The sequence below is a fragment of the Armigeres subalbatus genome, chromosome 2 (assembly GCF_024139115.2).
Source record: "Armigeres subalbatus isolate Guangzhou_Male chromosome 2, GZ_Asu_2, whole genome shotgun sequence".
Lineage (NCBI taxonomy): Eukaryota > Metazoa > Arthropoda > Insecta > Diptera > Culicidae > Armigeres > Armigeres subalbatus.
This window is the reverse complement of record NC_085140.1, coordinates 193,130,048-193,154,089: the sequence shown is the minus strand read 5'-3', so window position 1 is coordinate 193,154,089 and position 24,042 is coordinate 193,130,048. Positions and strand designations below refer to the sequence as shown.

Below are 24,042 nucleotides of genomic sequence, written 5' to 3'. Positions count from 1 at the left end.
AGAAGAATAAAACCACAATTTTACATATTTTTTGATATTATCTATATTCCAAATGGAAAAAATAGAAATAAAAACTGCATTATTGTAACACCGTTGCATTAATCATTTTACAACTAAAATCCATTCTCTCTAATATATAAGTCACGCGTTACGTCCTTCTTATTGTTTATACTAATACCTCACGGTCGTCATGAGTTCATACACTTTCTATTCCATTTTCATTTCCACTCACTCGATTCAGTCGCTTTTTTTTTCAATCATAACCCCTCATTTAAAGCTGCAATATCTCTCAGTCTCCTAACACTTTTTTCCATACAATTCATCCATTCATTTCTATGCTCTATTTGTTTGTTCAATAATTGAGGATCACCATCGTCATCGGTCTGCTTTTATCTCAGGGAAAATAATATTTTATATCAGTATATAGTAATCATCTCCATCATCACTAACGATTCTCGTAGTATTTGCATTCACTTGTCTAAAATGCCTCTATGCCTGGTCTCTAGAGTATGTAGTAATTTGAATACGCTACTGCTTTCTACTGGGTAGCTATAAGAATAACGTCTCAAGCGAACATGTTATTGGAATTAATTAAATCGATTTTTATTTGTTATTCAAAGGATCGACTATTAATCGCCCGAATATAATGAGGAAAATATCACAAAATGGCGTCAACTATTCGTCTTATAATTGATTACTTGTATCATCAGGTGTCCTACAAAAGTCTGAAACACACAAGGCTGAACTATTTCAAAGCTGTAATCGCGAAAGATCTGCACGTATCGTAACCACTGATTTTAATGGAACGATGTCGACAAAACTCGAATTAAAAAAAAGCGTCTGCCAATAGACCAACATCACAAAACGAGCGACTAGTAATCCAGAGGCACTAGGCAATGCAACAGAGGGCACATTGATGGCGATTTGGTAGACTCCCAGAGCGGCATGGTCTACAAACTTGTGAACATACACATAGGACATTATATTTCCTGCTTTAAAACTCTAAAAAGTCCAACATTAAAAAACATTAAAATCTCTAGGATTGCATTGATGAACTACCAGGAGTGCTTCTAAAATATGGTAAAAATGCAATTTGTAAAAGTTCAAGTTTGCCAAAATTTGGGAGGTGAAGAAAATTTTACTAGAGATAAAATGGAAGTCGTATGTCCAAATAATAAAAAAGGCAATTAGCTTAATTGTTGTTTAATGAAATAAAATTAAATTAATACGCGGTCACGATTAAGTTAGACTGAAGAGAGTACCCAAGCAAATAGCCATACTGGTCACCAATACGTCAGAAGATCATTATAAAAAGGTATTGGCGGTGATGAATTTGAAACGGTTTCTTTTCTAGAAAATGAAATCAATCAGCCAATTGTGGTGGTCCGAGTGTGTAGCCAGAATGTCGGAATAATGTGAAGAAAATGACTCTCGATATAGTGTACGAGTAGTACAAGAAATGGAGCACGCATCTAACAGGATAAATCGACCAGATTTTGACTGAACAAAAAGTACTGCTCAGTGTGAAGTCCACCTCGATGTACACTATAAATTAAAGTAAAATGAAGTGATGTCGGAACTAAATATATTGGGATCTGATCGTAATGAAGAGAAATTGCAAACATAGAAAAGTTCAATGTCAACATAAAAGGGATTGCTAACTATTTATCGTTTCAAATTACAGCTCAATATGTAGCAAAATGTTTCAGCGTTTTGTGATACAGTCTTATCTGGGAATCCTATGTCATCGGCACAAACGAGATAAAAAGTACCTAATCGAAACGTTTCGGCGGAGGCAGCAAGTTTTCACTACTGGCGCTCAAGTTCGGCAACGACTTGAACAGTTTCAGTCGGTTACTGTTAAATTGTTGACTGCTGCTGGGTGCTTCTATCGGACGATGGTGTTCTGCTGACTGTGACTGCAATTGCTGAGGCGTTTGGAGTTGTATTTGGATGGCTTCTTGCTGATGCTGCAGTCGCGTGTTCGAGGCTGAGGCGCAAATCGTTGGACGCACCTTTGCAGGCGATGGACCGAGGCACGGTGAGGACGGATCGTCCTGACAGTACGAGGAGGACGAGTGCTGAGAGATGTTGCCGAGAGAGCTTTTTTTCTCGTGCAGCCGCTGAATGTTGGCAATGTCGAGTTCGAGCATTTCTTGGATATTGAGCTCCAAGGGATCGTATGAGGTAGCTCGAGGTCGAGCCGAATCTTCATCACAGTTATTGTCAAATTGAATGTCGGTGGTTTGCATCCGATGGCTAGGACTGTCTCCAGCCATTAGTGCGTGGCGGTGGTGGTGGTGATGATGATGACGATGATGCGTAGGTCGGTGAACCTGGTGATGTGAGCTGGTAGGACTACCTTCCTGATCCTGTGCAACGACTGGACCCAAGAAATTTGTCATATCGTAGATGATGCTCTTAGGATTTAGCAACAGTTGATCTTTGGTAGGGCTGTTATCAACAGGTTGTTCACTAACATATGTGAGCTTTTGCTGTTGAAGAAGTTTGGTATCGGAATATCTACGGGTATCGTTCCGCGGGTCTACATGAGTGAAGCTGTTACTCCCGCTACCAAGAACCGTTGATCGACGGTTATACAGCTTCCCCGGATTGTTGATCACATGATCATGACACGGAGGGTCATCTAAAATATCACGATTTTCTAAAAATATTGCTGAGTTAGGATACCTTCCGCCAGTTGTCAAAGGTAGCACTCCGGAACTGCTATTAACATTACTAAGTTCTGCGGTTGGCATTTTGAACAAATTTAGATCAGCTGTTTTGGCACTACCACTGCCACAACTGCCATTGGTTCTCTCATTAATACTAGAATGCTGCTGCAGCTGATCCTCCTCATGAACCGTATTGGATGAGCCGGATATCGCTGAGTACCTATGAGTGGCAACAACAACACCACTTCCGCTGCCGCTTCCTTCGCAAACGTTATGCGCCGAATCGTGGAACGGCATTGGCGTTAAGCTGCCACTTCCCTGTGGACATGGTTTGAACGACATCTGGCTGATATCATCCAACGTCCAATCCCGATCATAATTGATCGAGCTGTTCTCAATATTGGCCGCTATGATTTGGCCTTGTTGGTTTATTTGCAGCTCGCAGGCATGTCCACCGCCGATGGATCCGATCAACTGCTGATGATAACCACGATGCAGTGGGCCACCGTTATTACCGGAATTGTAGCTAGCACTACTGCCCGGGCCACCACTTCCACTTCCGTTGTGACCAACACCGCCGCTCATGGCTGCCGTGCGAACACGAGGAAACCGCTGAATTCCGGGAGACTGCGGCGGGTGCATCTTTTCTGGCGCATTCTGGATCAGAAGAATCCTAAAACATGTAAGAGAATTATTACAAATGGCTTATTTTTAAACTGAACGAAACATGTTTAACGTTTCTTAACTATGGTGACGTGAGTACAATGATTTACTGAGCAGACTGCAGATGGAAATAATATGTGCACGGTTGAATAACATCGGAGATATGTGCTAAAATCGAAAATTTTGGACGAACGAAAACCAAACGCGAAAAGAAAGTTCAAAGTACGGTGAAATGGGGTGTGAAATTCAAACCAATGGCATATACCTATTGTTAAAACAATTGCCACCATTTCGAGTAGTGTTTTTAAATAACACAAATTACGCTACTACAAATCTAAAATAGAAGCTTGTACTATTCAATTTAGTTCCATTAGTTGGTATCTACTCAATTTGAAGTCAAGTAACCCTAATGTACACAACACCTATCGGAATTAACCGGGACAGAAGGAATTCGTATTCTTGGTCTTTGAACATATTTAATTCCGCTAACTCTATAATCATAATCTAAACATTTATCAATCATACCGATTCCGAGCGCGCCACCGGTTGCACAAGTTCAAATACTGTTTACACTGGATGTACATGAAAACGACCCCGCCGGTCAGGCCCACCGTCACCACGACCAGCTTGGTCCAGAAGGGCCACCCAATCAGTCCGCGGCGCACCTCCTCGGCAGCCCGTTCGATGAGCACGCACAGGGACCATATCACACAGGGCTGCGGCACAGTGAAACAGAACCGCACAGAACAGCCGCCGCCGTTCCACCCCGGACATCTCCAGACTTCGCCACTGCAAACGGAAAGAAAACATAGCACATTAATACGTACTCTCATTCGAAGCTATATAGGAATATAAACAAGTAGGTAAGCAGTTGGTGTGCACGTTGTAATCAGTGATCCATCGCACTAACGCCATGAGTCGGAATTTAATTGAATTCTTTTACGTCGAGAAGTCAAGTTCGACGAGTGAGGATTAGTGCAGCTAATAGTAAATATAATGTCGCTTCGTAAGTGATATTTGGTTTTATGTCTTTCAGTGTTGTACGTAGCTAGCAGATAATCTTGTTAGCAGGGCTAGTAGCAATCAATGCAGTTGAAAGAAAGTGACTTTGAGATTGTATAACATTTCGCAATGTTCCAATTCGTGGTCAGTACTATTCCGCAGATGTTTCACACTGTTTCATTTTATTAATTTCAAGAACATTGTAAGAATGTTTTAAACTTAAACCAAACTTAACCTTATTTATACAAAGGGCCGAATTCTTCACCTCCGCTTAGTGCTTAAACCAGGTTTAAGCGTATGGGTAAGCACCGCTTAGGAGTTAAGCGCAGGTGAAGAAATTGGCCCTAAGGGTACAAGGAGCTAATCGAAGCAATAGATTAGCTCCTTGTACTCTTACCCTTTTGTCTAAAATTGGAAATTATATTGTCGGACATTTGTTGCAATGTCTCAATATTAGAAATTCTATGAAGTTCATTGGTACCACGAAGGCAACTTCAGAATCATTTTCAAAATTTTATTTTCAAACCTATGAAGTGCCATCTTTCTGGTATTACAGCAACTAAACCATATTAGCACAGCATATAACATGGCTGGTCTAAAAAAAATGTTTGTAAATCAAAAGTTTGTTCTTAAGGTCAATCCTTACGGAATCCAAGTTTCAAAGTGCTCGCGTTATCGAGGGCACACCACTCGATACGGAAGCAATGCACAACTGTCATTTTTACTCTTTCACGCATGCTGCGACGCAGCAAAGCTAAATCAACAAAAAAGACAGTTGTGCGCCGCCTCCGTATCGCACTTTGAAACTTGGATTCCGTGAGGAGTATCCTTAAGACAAAGTCTTGATTTTCTGTTTATAAGGCTTTGTTCCAATTGGAGAATTCTCGCTTAACTTTTCAAAAGGACCTAAGTAACATTTTTTTCATGAATTATTTTGAATAGTGCAATCAACAGAAAAACATGAAAGCTTTCGTTTGCAGTACTCAAATTAATTCATGAAAAAAATGTTACTTAGGTCCTTTTCAAAAGTTAAGCGAGAATTAAACTTAAAAGTGACAGTTCGGAAATTAAAATATCACCCGGAGATACAAATGGCTGGTGCTACCCAGCAATACCAATAAAACATCGATCAAAAATGATTCGATATCTGTCAAAAATAATCTTGCTCTGCGAGCAGGGTTATTTGAAAATTTTTGTACTGTCACTTTCAAGTTTAATTTGATTTTAATTCGCGAAACGGACCAAAGCCTAAGTGGATATAGACAATTAATATCCCAACTAACATTTAAAGTCAATGTAAATGTTATTTCAACTCGTCTATACGGCTTCAAGCCGAATATGTGTGCTATCCATATGATCAAGAACTTCTGAGTGCGTGTTGGCTCTTGTTTCGGACGGCAGAACGATCGCGCGATTTGCCGAAATTTTGTGTTTTGCATTGCGCGGCCGGTAATAAAGTTAATTAGTTCAGTGCGTGTTGGCTCTTGTTTCGGACGGCAGAACGATCGCGCGATTTGCCGAAATTTTGTGTTTTGCATTGCGCGGCCGGTAATAAAGTTAAATAGTTCAGTGCGTGTTGGCTCTTGTTTCGACGGCAGAACGATCGCGCGCTTTGCCGAAATTTTGTGTTTTGTTTTGTTTTTCCTCAGGACGGTTCGTAAGTAAATTGATGAATATATTTTATTACTTTTACAGCATATACTGTTATTGACAAACGCTCTATATTGTCGAATAGAGCTCCCTATTATTCACCTTTCCCACTAACACAAATTTTCCTTCCCGAGACATCTATGAAGGTAGTATGGGTTCCCTGCATCTTCACTAGTAGATGTTGAACTAACATTCCTTCCCTTCCTTTCGTGATTGTAAGGACGTGGCCAGGTGTACAACTGCTACTGTATAGGAAAAGGTACTAATCCCAAGTACCAATTTGCGACAATATACAGTAGATTGCTCAATTCAAGCTCTGTCTGGTAGGGGGGCGGGTGTCGCGGGAAAGGGTTCTCTTCGTCGACTTCCCCTCATTTGAATGAAAGTGACAGGCAGGGAGTTTCTTTGCAGTTTATCACCTCAGAATGCAAGTTCGCATTGTTTTCTTTCGTTCTGAAGTGATAAACCACAGAGAGATCTGCTGCTTGTCACTTTTGTTTAAGGGAGGGGGGGTCGACGGGGAGAGTCTTCTCTTGCGACATTCGCCCTTATTCCGGATGGAGCTTGAATTGAGCATTGTATAGCCACCCACGATTTGTACAATCACATATGCTATGCTATCCATATGATCAAGAACTTCTATTCAATGGTTTTACCAGCAAAGCTGGCGAATTTATTCAGCTGTTTTCGACATGCCTGACAACTACTTTACAGCATGTTACACAATTTTTTCTCAACCTTTACTAAACCATTTAGTAATATAATTCGCTTCAATGGCGCTTATTCAGATTTTTTGAATCTGTTAAATAAGTTTTATACAGCCACTGAATTTAATTTGATTAAATATTATTTGAGAGGGAGAGTAAATTTTGGAGGTAATTTAATTTTTATTTGTGAAATACCAATTTTGTTGCTATCTAGATTCGAACTCCTGATCTCCTGATTCAATGGCAACCGTCACTTCGACATATGTAAATAACAAAGAAAATTATGGATGTGTTTCTTCGTATACCCCATAGGTTGTTTTACTAATGCTATTTTCAGATTCATGCTGTATAAACGTTAGAAAGAGGCCTAAGGACTGTTCATTAAAGTAAGTGGACACCTTTTTATGAATGGTTTAAGGTTAAAATTTAACGAAAAATTCGTAATTTTCGACTGTGTGTAAAGAAATTGTTTACTTTTGCAGCATATCGGAATTATTTGGAAAAACCTTAGAAATTCCGAACGATAGATCGGATCAGTTTATCTTCTCGCAGATTAATTCTGCACAAATGGTACAGTGCATTTTGCTGTACGACGAGATATACGTCAAATTGGACACCAATACACTTCCAATTCCACATTTTTTCAACGCTGAACAGAGGACAGATGTGCCTGATGACGTGCGATGTATCCGAACCGAAAAAAATGGGGAAAATGTTTTGGTATGGCTAGCAATTTGCTCCTGTGACTCCGTATTTCATAAACAACGGTGAAAATTGAAGAAAATAATGTATCGAAAAACGACTTCTAACCATCTACCGAAAGCATACGGATCCTTTATTGTTTTTGCCGGATCTGGCATCGGCTCACTACGTTTCTGCTACGTTGGAGATGCTGAAGAAGGAAAAAGTCGATTTTGTCGAAAAATGCCTAAATCCACCAAACTGTCCTGAACTGCGTCCTATCGAAAAATACTGGGCAATAATTACGCGGCATCTTAAGGTAGATGGGAGAGAAGCAAGCTTTGTTGACTGCTTCAAGAAAATTTGGTCTGCGACACAATGAAAAGTTACGGAAGAAGTTGTGCAGAATCTAATGGGAGCTGTCAAGAGAAAAGTCCGAGCATTCTTCAGAAAAGAAAAGTAAATATTCAAAATCACGTGAATTCGTTCATATGTATGTTGATTGTCATTTATATAAAGCAACCTTATGAATTTATTCCACAATAAACATGTTCCTTTGAAAAACAGGTGTCCACTTTCTTTAATGAACAGTCCTTACATGCTGCTTTCAGCACATAAGCTTAAAAATTATTCTTTCAGCATTATTTCAACCATTATTCAAACATCTATCAGCATGTTCTGTTGGCTAACTTTTATGCATCATCAATCGCTGAAATTGTTTTTAGGCAACATTTTCTCGATCTGTATAGATGCTACTCTGCTGCTAATCGTTTAACAGTAGCCGTCAATAGAAATATCGCTTCTAAATAGCTTGTTTTCTTTAGAGGCCTGAATAAGAGAAACGCGAATAGAAAATATGACTTTGCCAACACTGCATTCAATCTTCTTCAACAAAGAACAACACATGAAAAGGAAGAAATGGTTTATGTAGATAAAATCACATAATAATAGAATCCAATAAACAATGGAATTTCATTTCATAATCTATAAATGATTTGCATATATTATTGCAAACTAATGTAAAATACATTCAATTTTGTTTATTGAAAAATGATATAAAATCGAATTTAGCCGTTTTCAGTATTTGAGCCAACATTTTGGCTGCTTGACAGGTCTCATGCTCGATTGGCTGCTGTTTTTTGACGGTTCGATTGGCGGCACATACCTATCCGCGTTTCTCTTATTCAGGCCTCTAGTTTTCTTACGCTATCTGCTAGCATTAATGACAGCGCTTTGTCATTTGCTATAAGAGTAGGTGAATACCTTTGTAGCTGCATTACAGAAATCAATAGCTCATACACAGCTCCGGCATCAAAAATAAAATGTAAACATTGCGGTTTTGACGTTCCATACTGATAAGCTATTAAAAGAAGCAGTATAAGGTTTACTTAAACGTTGTGTAATCTTCAAAGATACAGAAGTTGCCTAAAGGCTGCGTTAGTTCATTTATAGCGCCATTACGCTGAATTGTTAGTGCTATAACAACAGCGAAAACGTTTTCATTGTGAATGCTACTCACCGTAATATGGAAGCCACTCAGTTACATGCATGAGCTCTTAACCGATAAGCTTTGTTGCTAATTCAGACAGAGCTGTTTAATGACTATATGGAAACTGCATAAACGATAAAAGATGAAATACATTCGGCACAAACTGACTAGCTGATAGATATTTGGGTAATAGTCGAGTTGAAGTTTAACGGATTATTTGCGGAGGCTTTTCTTTTATTCAGAGTTGGCTGCTTTTGTTCAAATATTATACAGCCAAAGGCTAGAAGTTGAAGCTTTTAGCACCAAAATTGTTAGTTGGGATATTTGTTACATTTAGCTTGAAGGCCTTCAAGGCACAGTTTTTTTTTCGTTATTTCCAGAGCGCATCTTTCGATAAAAACAGTTTGATGATTAATCCCTCTAAAAATGTGTTGAAAAAACAAATTTTCCACTGGAATGAGATAGGAATGAATTACTCCCTTAATTGCAAAAAGTCGCAAATTTCTTCACAATATGCTGAAAGTTGCCTATTTCATCTTTCTACTGACATTGAAAACTTTTGTCGACAAGAGTCTTCTCGATTACTGTGTTAAAAACTTGTAAACCCATAAAAAATCATAATATTTGTTTACAATGTTATGAAAACTCATATGTGGATATGTACGTTATGTGGAAGATATTGATTTGGAAAATGTATTGGAGGTAACCACTTTCCCTTCGATGGGACTCGAAACCATGACCCTACAGTACGCTAGACTGGTGCTTTAACCAACTAAGCTACGAAGGACCTCCGTCGGCCTTCGCAACCTAGCGGCTACTGAACGAGCTCGAGATTCCCAAATTGGACGCATAGTCAAATCACTCGCAATCAAGGAATGTAAAATAACAACATTGCCAATGACAACGACATTATCCTCTCTTGTAAATGTTGGGACAAACTCAACTCGCAATAAGCGTTTGTCCCAAACTGCAACAGAATAGGACAATTATCGCCTGCCACACATTTTGAGAAGTAGTCGGTTTCCGTCGATGTTTTTGGTTAAATTAGTATCAGTTATCATAGATTAGACATAAACTTAACCATCTGTTGACATGATTTGCGTTTTACTTCTAAAATAAACAAGTTATCGCAGTTTGAAAAGTTCACAACAATTACCTCTCCATGTTTGTTGCAAATAAAATGGAATGCAACAATGTCTTTATCCTTTGCAGACGAAGACAAAGAGTTATCGCTATTCTCTTTTGTCGCTTGTTTTTTGCATTTTTCAGCGACAATTACATTCCTTGCTCGCAATCCATTTCTCAAGCCAAGTCAAATCACTTCAAGTGTTGGCTAGTAGTTGTTTTAGTTTTAGTATCTTTTGTAAACAACTTCCTCCGACTTCTCGGCCAACCTCTAGCTTTTGATACAGCCCAGTGATCAATGCGTCAGTTCCTCGTTTGTCCTAAAATATACCTGCAGCAGATGTTTCTGCTGTTTTAATCAAATTGAAACACTTCGACATGTGTGCTGTGTACGTTTATTGTATTTTTGACATCACTCGAATACTTACAGCAATTTGAATTCTTAGAATTATATGTTTTATGAATTTTTATATAAATATAAGTTATACAATTTTGTTATGATTTTTTTTTTAAATTGTTATAACAAACTTTTACATAGCTTCATATAACTTTACATAACTTTGAACAAACGCTTTATGTGTGTTATGGAACCCTTTAAAACATTCTTTTAGCTAGAACTAATTCTAATGATTTTTCACATTTTCCGTCTCTTCTACAAAGTTGGTAAACTAGCAAAAGTATATGTTTTTGCTGAACATGGTAATTTTCTATCTCTTATAAAACCAAAGATATTCGTTTATTTATTTCTTCGCGAAACAGCGTATTAGTGTTATTTACCATCCCATAGATCGCATCGCTTACCTAAGTGAATCCAGATAAATTATCCTTTGTAACTTAAACAATATCCTATCCCAAGACAATCGTGGAGATGCAGAGGTATACTCGATTTCTAGTAGCAACAAGAGTCGGACTAACAATCCTTCCCTTCCTATATGACCGTAAGGACGTGGCCGGCGTCGTTGTTGACTTTAAATATTTGAGCTCCCGAAACGTGTACATTGAGAATGGGTAGCTAATCCCAATTCATTGCGTTCTCTGTACAATTTCGCAAGTTCAGTCAATCACGGAGTAGCAACTACGAATTGTGCGGTCATAATGCTCATGCTCATGCTCATGCTTATAAAACCAAAGTTATTCAAATATTATGATTTTATTATGATAGGCCAGTTTTTAACACAGCAATCGAGAAGACTCTTGTCGACAAAAGTTTTCAATTTCAGTAAAAAGATGAAATGAGCGACTGTGAGCATATCGTGAAGAAACTTGCGACTGTTCGCAATTAAGGGAGTAATTACAAGTTAAAAATTCCTCTTAAAATATGTATAATTTAAAGATAATTTGTGTTGTATGAGAGATTGAATGATACAATGTTAAGCAAAAACAAGCAATTTAGCTTGTTTAACAACTTTGTGGAAGAGACGGAAAATGGGAAAAATCATTGGAAAGAGTTAGAATGAAAAATAAGATTTTAAAGGGGTTTTTACATACAACCTCTTAAGTTTGTTATATATAAGAGATAGAGACTTACTCGATTTTCCGGAGGAAAAAGCGCCAGCAGAAAGATCGAGACCGTGAAGAGACGGAGCAACTGTACCGCGCTAATAACACACGAAAGTTCTATGAGAAGTTAAACCGTTCACGTAAGGGCCACGTGCCACAGCCTGATATGTGTAAGGACATAAACGGGAACCTTCTTACGAACGAGCGTGAGATGATCCAAAGGTGGCGGCAGCACTACGAAGTACACCTGAATGGCGATGTGGCAGACGAAGATGGCGGTATGGTGATGGACCTGGGAGAACGCGCACAGGACATAATTTTACCGGCTCCGGATCTCCAAGAAATCCAGGAGGAGATTGGCCGGCTGAAGAACAACAAAGCCCCTGGGGTTGACCAACTACCAGGAGAGCTATTTAAACACGGTGGTGAACACTGGCTAGAGCGCTGCACTGGGTCATTACCAAGATTTGAGAGGAGGAAGTTTTGCCGCAGTAGTGGATGGAAAGTGTCGTGTGTCCCATCTACAAAAAGGGCGATAAGCTGGATTGTAGCAACTACGATTGTAGCGCAATCACATTGCTGAACGCCGCCTACAAGGTACTCTCCCAAATTTTATGCCGTCGACTAGCACCAATTACAAGGGAGTTCGTGGGGCAGTACCATGCGGGTTTTATGGGCGGACGCTCCACCACGGACCAGGTATTCGCCATTCGCCAAGTACTGCAAAAATGCCGCGAATACAACGTGCCCACACGTCATCTATTCATCGACTTCAAAGCCGCATATGATACAATCGATCTGGGCCAGCTATGGCAGCTAATGCACGAACACGGTTTTCCGGATAAACTGACACGGTTGATCAAAACGACGATGAATCGGGTGATGTGCGTAGTTCGAGTTTCAAGGGCATTGTCGAGGCCCTTCGAAACGAGTGGTACAATTTTCAATAAATCCGTCCAGCTATTTGGCTTCGCCGACGACATAGATATTAGGAGGAAGCCTACATTAGACTGAAGAGGGAAGCCAAGCGGATCAGACTAGTCATCAACACGTCGAAGACGAAGTACATGATAGGAAGAGGTTCAAGAGAAGACAATGTGAGCCACCCACCGCGAGTTTGCATCGGTGGTGACGAAATCGAGGTGGTAGAAGAATTTGTGTACTTGGGCTCACTGGTGACTGCCGAAAATGCCACCAGCAGAGAAATTCGGAGACGCATAGTGGCTGGAAATCGTACTTTGGACTCCTCAAGACTCTCCGATAGAATAGAGTTCTTCGCCGTACCAAACTGACAATCTACAAAACGCTCATTAGACCGGTAGTCCTCTACAGACACAAGATCTGGACGAGGCTGCGAAAATCGGACGACTGCGGTGGGCCGGGCACGTAGCCAGAATGTCGGACAGTAACCCGGTGAAAATGGTTCTCGACAACGATCCGACGGACACAAGAAGGCGAGGTTCGCAGCGGGCAAGGTGGATCGATCAGGTGGAAGATGACTTGCGGACCCTCCGTAGACTGCGTGGTTGGCGACGTGTAGCCATGAACCGAGCCGAATGGAGAAGACTCTTATATACCGCACAGGCCACTTCGACCTTAGTCTGAATCAATAATAATAATAAATGAAGCTCGGATTTGTATATGGATGATTTATTGATCGCTGGGAGAAACATTCGATCTGTAGAAAAGCTGAAGCAACAACTGTCCAGTGAATTTGAAATGTCGGATTGCGGTGAGGCAAGGTTCTTTCTTGAAATGAAGTTTGAATACGATCAAAAAAAGGAGAGGGTCCGAATAAATTCAACATGACGGACTGCTGCAACGCGAAAAAAAAACTCCCATGGAAAAAGGATTGCAATTGAGTCGAACTGGAAATAAAGCACGAGAACCCTACAGAGAACTTCTTGGAAGATTGAAGTATCAAATGCTTTGTAGAGATGGTCGGGTTTCACATTTTGCAAACCCGAATACGATTTGTAAATTTCTTTCAAACCCGGACCCTACCCGAACCCGGAATAAAAAACCTTGTAAAACCCGAACCCGTCCCGTACCCGAAAATTTTTGCATTCGTTAACCCATACCCGACCCGAACCCGACATTATATAATTATTTAAACCCGAACTGTACCCTAGATATTTTCTGGTTCTCTTTAAATCGAAAAGGATGTAAGCCCAAACAACGAACTAGCCTAAGAATTATTAAAACTGAATAAAATAATATTCAGTATTTTATTTTAAACCCGTACCTTACCGGACCCGACATTTTTATATCTTGCAAACCCGTACCCGACCCGAACCTGTGGGCTCTACTTTGTATTCGACCCTATCTTTGTTTTCCGGTAAGCTACCGTTACCAGGAGAATCCAGTAGATCATCATTGGCAGGCTTTCAATCGCTTTGTGAGATACCTAAAGGAGACTACCAAACTCGGTTTGCTATACAAACGATAAGAATCCTCATCACCGTTAATCGGATTTGTAGATGCAGACTGGGCGTCGGATTAAGAAGATAGAAAATCAGTTACTGTGGTTTTCTTTTCAAGGTGTTCGGATCGACCGTATCGTGGGAAAGCAGAAAACAAGTAACGGTATCGACTTCATCAAGTGAAGCAGAATATGTTGCCCTCTGCTACGCTGTTAGTGAAGCGTTTTGGAGACTCCTGCTTCCTGGAAGATCTAAACTGTAAATCAAAGACGACAACAATCCCAATTTACGAAAATAATCGTGGTTGTATTGGACTGGCAAAGAATATGGAGTCGAAGCGGACCAAGCATATCGATATGAAACATCATTCTTTTGTTGAGAGATCATGTTGCGGCTGGAATAGTGAAAATTGAACGTATTGGAAGCGCAGATCAAGAAGCTGACATTTTAACGAGGTCATTGGATACAGTACGATTCCATGATTTACAATCAAGGTTTGGGATAGCCGATTGAGAGGGGGTGTTGAAAATCCCTACCCGGCACCACTACTACAATCCAGGCGTTATGTAGAGTAACTTGTACCTTAGTAACTAGAGTTGTTACAAGATTTTCTCATTCTAATCGAACCTCCATTCAGTTAAAACCTGTGCGCAATAAACGTTCCTGTTAAATCCTGCGTTGTTCCTCGTCTCCAAAGCTCTTAAAAATCAGATCCAAGAGGCGTCGCGTGATCAATTCTTCAACCTGTGCACTATTTTAATATTTCGAGAAAAACACATAAAAGGGACCTGAAATGATAAACAAATAATTTTCCAGCGCGTTTCTCAATATGTTTTCTTATTTTGTTGCATATAACTGGTTCTTAGCTACTTCTTATTTTCTGAATTAACTCAAACTTAACTAAGCTTCAAAGTGATTTAAGTAAAATTAAAAAATACTATCATCAGAATCGTTTCCAATGTGGCAAATAAGCAATATATCTATTCGGAAATTATTGAACTGGCACTTTCAATTCTAATTTGAGTTATTCGTAAAATGAGACGAAGTTTTAAATACAGAAAAGGAACAGAAAAGAAATATATAGGCTCTAATAATAATTTGTAATTAGCATGTCATATCAGAAAAATTAAGTCTGTACAATAAAGAGAACAATGAAGTTCATAGCCCTTACTCTTCTCAATTAATAATTATTCTATTTACAATTTATATGTTTGATCAATACTCTGGACTGGATAGATGTCGAGAAGTTTTCCGTCCATTAGCATGGAAACTTGCTCATAAAAAAATTCATAAATTCGTGTGGACCATTGACATTTGACTTACCCCCTCCCTAACTAAATATATTGGATTTCTCGAAAAAAAATCTTGAAAAATAAATTTCTTTAAAAATGTTGGCGCGTTTCATATTCGCTAATTCTGCGACAATATAGATTTTCATCAGAAGATGAAATGTCTTTTTAAAATATGTTAATATTATCGTATACTTCAATGTCTAATATAATAGGCGTATTTGTAAACAGGTTTTATTGCGCTTATTAGCAGATGACAATTTTTGTTTAAATTGAGCTAATGTCGCGTTAGTATTATTGAACAGTACATTGTAATCAGGATTAGTGGGTGTGTAAACGAGCCACCTCATTTAACATATAAAAATATCAAAAGCGCTTTTGCTTCGCGTTGCTTATACAAAGCGGAACTTTCGTCATGGAACGCTTTGAGGAAGCAGAAATGCTCGCGCTTTACTCTTCTCTTTCGATTTTGTTCACGCTTAAAGTAAATTCCACATCGCATGAATAATTTTCACACATGACGATGATGACACGGGAGAATAGCAATCTGTATGAAAATTATGTGTAAGACATGCACAGTCGCTGTGTAATGTCTTTTATTCTTTTAATATGTGTAAGAAACTTTACTTCGAATTCACGCTTAAAGTCATTCACACAATTTTGTGTTTCGATCACACAAAACGGGCCTAATCTGGAACAACACATTTTATGAGTAACTGCCATGTTACTCATTTTAGTGTAATTGACGGTTAACGATTTCCGATGAGTTCATTAAACACAGTGAGAGAGCGGTCGGAAAACGGACCTAACCTCAATTATATTTTTTCATGTAAATTGAAAATTATCGCTACATTTTTATACTATTTCAGAGGAGTCCCTATTTGTTTCGATATGACCAAACTAAAGTGTGATGCTTATAGTCGCACATTTTAGTTGTATCGTATCGAAACATGACGAAAATCCTCAGAAACAGTAATTTTCGTTGCGATGCATGCCGGGCGCAACCGCCATCATGGCGATCAAAATGGACTTGACAGTTCGAAGCAAAGTTGCTTACACATATTAAAAGAATAAAAGACATTACACAGCGACTGTGCATTAGGGCAGTTCACTTTTCAAAAATGTTCGAAAATTCCAACTCCCATATGTCTATTAGCATCATTTTGATAATATAGGAGTCCTGGCAAAATTTCAGGCAATTCGGTGGCCATTTAGGAGTGGCGCGAAGTCAATTTATGGTTATATGGAAATTTGTATGGGAAAAACTTAAAATTCATTCCAGTCTCCCTACAACTGTCAAATCGTGATGAATCCAAATAAACATCCCCAATCTCCATTTTTGGAATCTATTTGAGCTCAACCAGTGGGTAACCCATTAATTTTGATTTATATTTCCACTGATACGTTGAGGCTAATTACACCATTTTAACCATTTATCTCATATTTACACTGTCAATAGAACCGTTCAATCCACTCATAACTAATGTGTTATCCGGAGGTCTCATTTAAATAGATTCCAAAAAGGGAGGTCGGGGATGTTTGTGTGAATTCATCACGATTTGACAGTTGTAGGTAGACTGGAATAAATTTTAAGTTTTTCCCATACAAATTTCCATATAAACATAAATTGACTTCGCGCCACCCCTAAATGGCCACCGAATTGCCTGAAATTTTGCCAGGACTCCTATATTATCAAAATGATGCTAATAGACATATGGGAGTTGGAATTTTCGAACATTTTTGAAATTTGAACTGCCCTACTGTGCATGTCTTACACATAATTTTCACACAGATTGCTATTCTCTCGTGTCATCATCGTCATGTGTGAAAATTATTCATGCGATGTGTAATTTACTTTAAGGGTGATACAACATGTCATGTGGTGTCGATGGGTCGATTCGGTATGGTAGAGAAAACTATAACGCGTCCCCATCGCAGCGTTTGGTTGCCTCACATCACATGCCGCCTATAAAAAACATGTATATTTTCCGTTTATGTATTTAATAGTCAAATTTGCATGAAACATCTTTCAAATGCACATAATTCAAATACATGCTTGGATTAGAAAGACAAGAAATCTATCTAGAGTTTAAATGTTGGGGATAAAATTGCAACATGTGCAGTGCACAGGTTGCACATGCGGACGCGACGAATAAATTGCTAAGAATGTCAAAACGAATTCTTGAAGGAAACATCTAACATTCATGAATATCTCCTGTAGTTACTTAGGAAATACTCACAACAATTCCTTCAAATATGCCTTCAAGAGTTCCTTCAGAGATCCCTTAACGAATTCCGTTAGAAATCCCTTCGAAAATTAATGGAAAGATTCTTTCGGAAATTTCCTTACTTTAGGAATTCCCGTGGAAATAATTTCAGGTATTTCCGAAGGAATTTGTAAAGGAATTTTGGAATGAATTTTTAAATAAATTCTTCGAAGAATTTTAAAAGAGTTTTCTAAAGGAATACCCGAAAGAGTTTCTGAAGAAATTTTAAATTGAATTCCTGAAGCAACATCTGATGGAATCCCTAAAGGAAAATCTGAAACAAATGAAAGAATTCGTGTGGAAATTCTGGAGAAATAAATGGAGGAGAAACTTCGGAATGGGTCACTAAAGGAATTTCTGAAGGATTTTGTGAAGTAATTACTGGAGGAATTTTCTGAATTATCTCCAGAGGTATTTTCTAGAGGAATTTCCGGAAGAAATTCCGGGAAGAATTAAAAAAAATCTGGAGATTTGCTAAAAATATTTCTGGAGAATTAAAAAAAAGTCTAATGTTTTTGAGAGAATTTCTTTTAGCTTTTCCGAAGAAACTCCTAAATACTCATAGGAACTCAAGTCAAACGTAAGAAAACGACAGACCCCCCTTCTCCCCATAAGTGCCTACGTAATATGTGTACGGTCCCATAGACAATATTTATTTATAATGTGTAACATATGACTGGTAGAATGTTCTTATTCAACACGGTTACCTCACCGACCGCATCCATCAAATTATCTCACCTCGTTGAACGGCTTGATCTTGGTGTGCATGATGAAGGGGAACTTGCACAGTTCGCACGCATTCGTCTCCGACGCTGTCAGCCATTGCTGTAGGCAGGTTTGGTGCACGAACTTGAGACTTCCGGAGCAGTAGCAGGGTGTCAGGAGTGGATTGTGTGTGTCCGATTCGCAGTGGCATATCCGGCAGATATCGCCACTGCTTTGCGACGCCTGACTGCTGCTGGAGCCGTACCTGTGTGGTAATGGAAAATAACGGAAAGTAATTAGACAAAATTTGCATGCGGAGACGCCGTAATATCATGCGAGCATCGTAACAACAGAAATAACAGGTTTTACTGCAGCGTGTTGGAATTGGTTTGAATAGCAATGACAATGATTTTGAAATTTATTCGTTGTCACGCGATGACACAATAATATACACGAGAGTATTTTTCCGTACGAACAGGCACTTCCACAGTTAATAACTGAGAATTTATGATGAAGCATTGGAAGTAATCCAACTCGAAATATAATGCAAAAGGTTGTATCGACCAGGGCGGAAATCGCGTCTGCCCTCTTTTGCTTGGTAACCGGGTCTTCATGGACTGAATATCAATAAATAAAACTGTTTTTGTGTCCTATAGAATGGCAATGCACGATGGGATTCTGAGAATAGGTGTATGGAATTAATTTTTCCAAATAATTAGTAATCACATAATACTCATATTTTTCTGGGGATTGGCGTTGTATGTGCTTAAGCGGAGTTGTCTGTTTACATCAATATTCCGTCGAATTTTATTCGTTTATATATTTTTATTGGGGTACGAGCGGCCCAAACTGAACAAATGCAAAACACGACATGGTAGCTTTGAACTTCTACAGGGTGTCCTAGAAAGTATAAGCACGATTTAAAAATAACATTACGACTATGGTTTTTGGATAAAATCGATTGTTGTTTCGCTTTTATGTCCTTTACTATGCTTTATCCCAGTTCAGCGTCACTTATCAAGGATCCATTTAATCGTACGCAAATGAGCGTAATTTTGATCAGATGGTACCCATTAGCTTCAGCACAGAACGTTTGTGAACGATTTAGGCCACATTTTCAATCGAGTTCAAACCTAAAAAGTCTACAACGTCAACTACCCTCGGTACAAATCCAATAGCACAACATTGTGTCCATATAGGTCCCTACCTACAGGCCATGCGTATGACTTATGATTTAGATATGTCCAAATCGGATATAATCGTTCTGGAGCTCAGACCTATAGGGTCTACCACACGAACTACCCTCGGTACAACACCAATAGCACAACATTGTGTCCGTATAGGTCCCTAGAGGCCATGCGTATGATTTACGTTTTCTACATGTTAAAAGTAGATTTTCAAAGTTCTGCAAATAATTGTGGAGCTCAGACCTTTATGTCTACTACGTCAAAGACGCTTGGTATTAATTGAAGGTTAATCCTTTATGTTCATATTGGTCCTCAGATGTCATGCGCATGAGATTCATTACGCCCAGTACGCTACAATAGTGCTTTTATTACTTAGCTACGAAGGGCCTTCGTCGTGGGTCAACCAGTTCAATCACGTTTGGTACAAAATCGATGTGTCGATGTGATGATATGGATTTGAACTTCAGAATAATTTGGAGAACTTATAACATTCGATTTAGATATATCTAAAACGCAAATCATACGCATGGCCTCTGAGAATATATATGCACAGAATGCGGTGCTATTGATTTTGTACCAAGCGAAGTTGACGTAGTAGACCTATAGGTTTGAACACCAGAATGATTTGAAGAACTAAGAACATCCAAATTGATTATTATATAATGAATTCCTTAATGATTAGGATGATTCAACTCCATTTGATCATATATAAATCGTGGAGCATACGCATGACCTCTATGGACCTATATGGACACAATGCGGTGCTTTTGGTTTGTTACCGAGGGTAGTAGACGTGGTAGATCATTTAGATCTGCGCTACACAAGGATTTGGAGGGCTTAGAACATCCGATTTGGACATATTTTAATCGTAAATCATGCGCATGGGCTCTAGGGATCTATATGGACACAATGCGGTACTATTGGTTTTGTAACGAGGGTAACGATTTGGAGAGCTAAGAACGTCCTATTTTGTCATATCTGAATCGTAAATCATACGCCTCTAAGGACCTATACGGAAACAATGTGGTGCTATTGGTTTTTGTACCGAAGGTGGTTGACGTGATAGACCCTTTAGGTCTAAACTACAGAACAATTTAAAGGGCTTAGAATATCCGATTTCGACATATCTAAATCGTAAATCATGTGCATGGCGTCAAAGGAGCTATACGGACACAATGTGGTTTTATTGGTTTTGTACAGAGGGTCGTTGTCGTGGTTGACTCTTTAGGTCTGAACTCCAGAATGTTTTGGAAAACCTAGAACATCTGCAGGAATATTGACAGCATCACGTTCCCCAACTATGAAATAATTCTTAGTACATTTTGGTGAAAAACAATGATAAAATCGATGTTGCGGGGTATTATTGTAAATTTTTCTTCATATATAAGGGGCCTACTGTCGATTCTTCACCGGAATGTGGGTGTGGCCGATCATCAACCTCAGGTCAGCTCCGAAAAATTTATGAGCTGGCGATTATTTTGGGTATATAAGCATGTAAACTTGACTGAGAAATGCCGGAGATATAAGTCAAATCTGGGTCAATATGACCCGGACACCGTAAGTGTGACTTTTTTTGCGTGCCCTTCAGGAACGTCTTACAAAACAGGTAAACGTTTGAGAACATAGATTTCCACGAAATAGGAGAAGTCAAGAAGTTTCAAACGAAGAAGAAGAAGAAGTTTATTGCGATTTGAAAGTACTGTTAGGGTCATATTGAAACGACGATAAGGGAGCATGATGATCTTAGGAAAAGAGGGAGGGTGTGGGGGAGGGGTTTTGATTAGTTTCGGATCAACTCAGTGTAACTTCTAAGCCGCTTGACCGATTTCAATCAAATGTGGAACAGTGGAGGGAAATGTATTGTTTAGTTGTCGATCAATTCAGTGTAACTTCCGAACCGCTTGACCGATTTAAACCAAATTTAGACCACATATTTTTCATCTTGAGAAAACAATTATAAAAAGGGTGGGGGGTCACTGTAAAAAGAAAGAGTATGGGTAGGAAGGAGTATTCTTTGAAAACCGAGCTTGCATTGGTCGGTTTTAGCCAAGTTTGAAATACGTATTCTGCATCTCAAGGAGACAATTATAGATGGTGGAAGGGTCATTTGGAAAACGGGGATGGTATTCTATAGAAAACAGACAACTTTTTAATATGAAAAGTTCAGTCATCGCAATTAATGCAACCAAAAGTAAAATGATCCTTCTTTTCATCACTAGATAATCGTTAGCCTATAGTTGTGCCCCTATCCTCAAATGACCTACAGCTGTTACCCGCTAGCTACCGGAGCTAGGAAACGAGACAATCTGACAATCTGAGAGACAATCTCTTCTGACCGTAATATCTACCACTCACCAAAGAAACTCACCTTCAGCAGGAGCATACACACCTCTGTGTGTTTCGCGACACTTGCCAATCAATGGAACAAAGTGGAAATATTGACAAACAACGTCGTAGAAAAGGGAGCTCAAAAGCTGTCCCCGGGAGAGAATTCGCTCAGACCACAATGGGCGAGGCTTGGTAACTCCTTTTGAGTCCGGAAAAAGGTCGACAAAAGTGGAAAACTGTGGTGTGCTAACCAAGGGAATGCTTGCTTCTTAAAGAAAAGCGCTACTCAACGGTATATAATTTTACATACTATTTATTGCCCCGACATGGGTGTTTCTTATCAGTGACGTCACAACATACTTGGGGTACTTGCGGTTTGGCCTTTGGGGCTCTAGCTGGCGATGGCCGATGGACCTCGTCGATGGGGCTCCGTTGACATTAGTGATGTCTTCGATAGGGGTACCAGTTCTCTGTGCGGCATTCGAGATAACGACCGACTCACGGGATAACGACACCTTATCCCTCCGTGATCGACAGGATTGGCCGCTGCGCAGGTGGGATGACGGCTGCAACGCTTCTCGGCTTCTGGTGCACAGGATAACGACGATTCAGGCCCAATTTCGGATGGCGCAAGAAGCATCCAGCTTGGTGGAGGCGCGCGGGCTTGACGTGGGACGAAATTCCGATGTTCGGCGACGGGTTCGACTCGATTTTGGACGGTACGAGGAGGCTCCGGCTTGGCAGAGGCGCTCGGGCTTGACGGTGGACGAAATTCCGGTAATCGGTGACGGTTTAGGCTCGATTTCGGACGGTACGAGCGGGACTTCTTCGTCGGCGGCGTGCAAACTCTAATTTTGACGAAACGAGCTGGCTGGCCGTGTTCGACGACGCTTCCCGGATTGACTTCCTGGTGGTACGAGCTGGCTTGTGACGCTGGCGACGGTCCCCGGTTTGATTTTGGACGAAGCGACCTGGCTTGTGGTGTACGCCGGCTGTTTCCGGACTGACTTTGGCGAGTTGGCGTGGGGTTCGACGACGGTAAACGCTTGGCGAAAGCAATGGCCGACGGCTCGGAACAAAGGTGCGGTCCGGTCCGTTTCACAATGGCCTATCCACGTGGCTCGATCGGAACGCCGGCGATGTTGAAATGATCCCAATTCGGTCCGGAACGGTCCGGTATGCGGCGGGAATTTCCATGCGCTGGTTAGGGAATCGGTCCAACTTTCGCCCTGGGGAATGCCAAATCACCACCTGTTTACACCAAGGAATAGAAGAGCAGAAAAAGATCCACTAGGACCTGCCCACGTGATTAGACCCCATGTTACGTCACTTTCTTGGCTCTCCTATTAAATATTCGTTTGTCTAAAGACTATTTACCTTCTTCTTGTTGAGTGTATACACGGAAGAAATAAACTACCCAATAGTGAGTTTAATTCACCCAACCTCGAACATCCGTACGGGAAGCCAAAATTGAGTAAGTAGGGTCGAAGTAGTTTGCCTTTACTCCCATTCAAATACACTGGGTTTTTGCTCTGCTTAAACACTCCTATCTCTATCAATAATAAGAAAAAACCGAACAATAGTTTTACTACACTTCTGACGTAGGATTTCTTCTAACCAAGTTCACCGTACTCACAATGTATTCTGTACTAATTTCGTGCCACCACTATTTGCTACTACTATTAACTAAGCTTTTTAACCAATGACTTTAGTTTTTCTATTTCCTGAAAAGAACAAGCACAACTTAGTTTATACACCACATGTGACTTTAAACTTCACTAACTTTTATTAAATATTGGGGAAAACACGGCGCGCACTACTACTCCCGCTTGTAGTCACGGACCGAATAATCTCCCTTGGCTAATAGCTGAGCTCAGCAGATCGAGAAATTACGACGAAGGTAACGATCATTGCCGAAGCTACCACTCATTTTGGTAACACTTCCGGTTCCATATACTGGCAAATGAGAGAACTAGGGTGGGCTCTCATCTTTTGCCCACGCTCAAACCGCTGTAACGTGAGTTACCGAGTGTCCGAGTACACTGTGGTTTTGCAAGTGACCTTGCGGCGGAAGCTGCAAGTTCAATTTGGAACCACTGGTTACACAGCTTTCATCATTTTTCAATTGTATCAGCAAACACGGAGTCAATCTTACAATTCCGGGCAAGGCCATACACATACAGCTAGTATTGACTATGCTAAAATTTGGGTTATTGGGCCGAGCAACTCCGACGAGGAGCTTGCATATTGCTCTTGTTTTGACAACAATCATGGGAAAACTATCCGAATTTTGAGTTTTTCTTGCACTATTCTCATCATTTAGTATTTTGAACTCAAATCTTAGGTTGATT

The 24,042-nt window shown here is 39.9% G+C and overlaps 1 protein-coding gene across 1 annotated transcript in view; it reads right to left on the bottom strand.

The window, feature by feature from the left end:
* Nucleotides 1–18: 18 nt before the first annotated feature.
* LOC134211433 (uncharacterized) overlaps nucleotides 19–24,042 on the bottom strand; it is a 122,617-nt gene continuing 98,593 nt past the window's right edge. Inside the window, 4 exon segments of the mRNA XM_062688285.1 lie at nucleotides 19–3,348; nucleotides 3,864–4,052; nucleotides 4,054–4,127; nucleotides 18,210–18,441. Coding sequence (XP_062544269.1) covers nucleotides 1,773–3,348; nucleotides 3,864–4,052; nucleotides 4,054–4,127; nucleotides 18,210–18,441 — 2,071 coding nt within the window. The 3' untranslated portion in view covers nucleotides 19–1,772.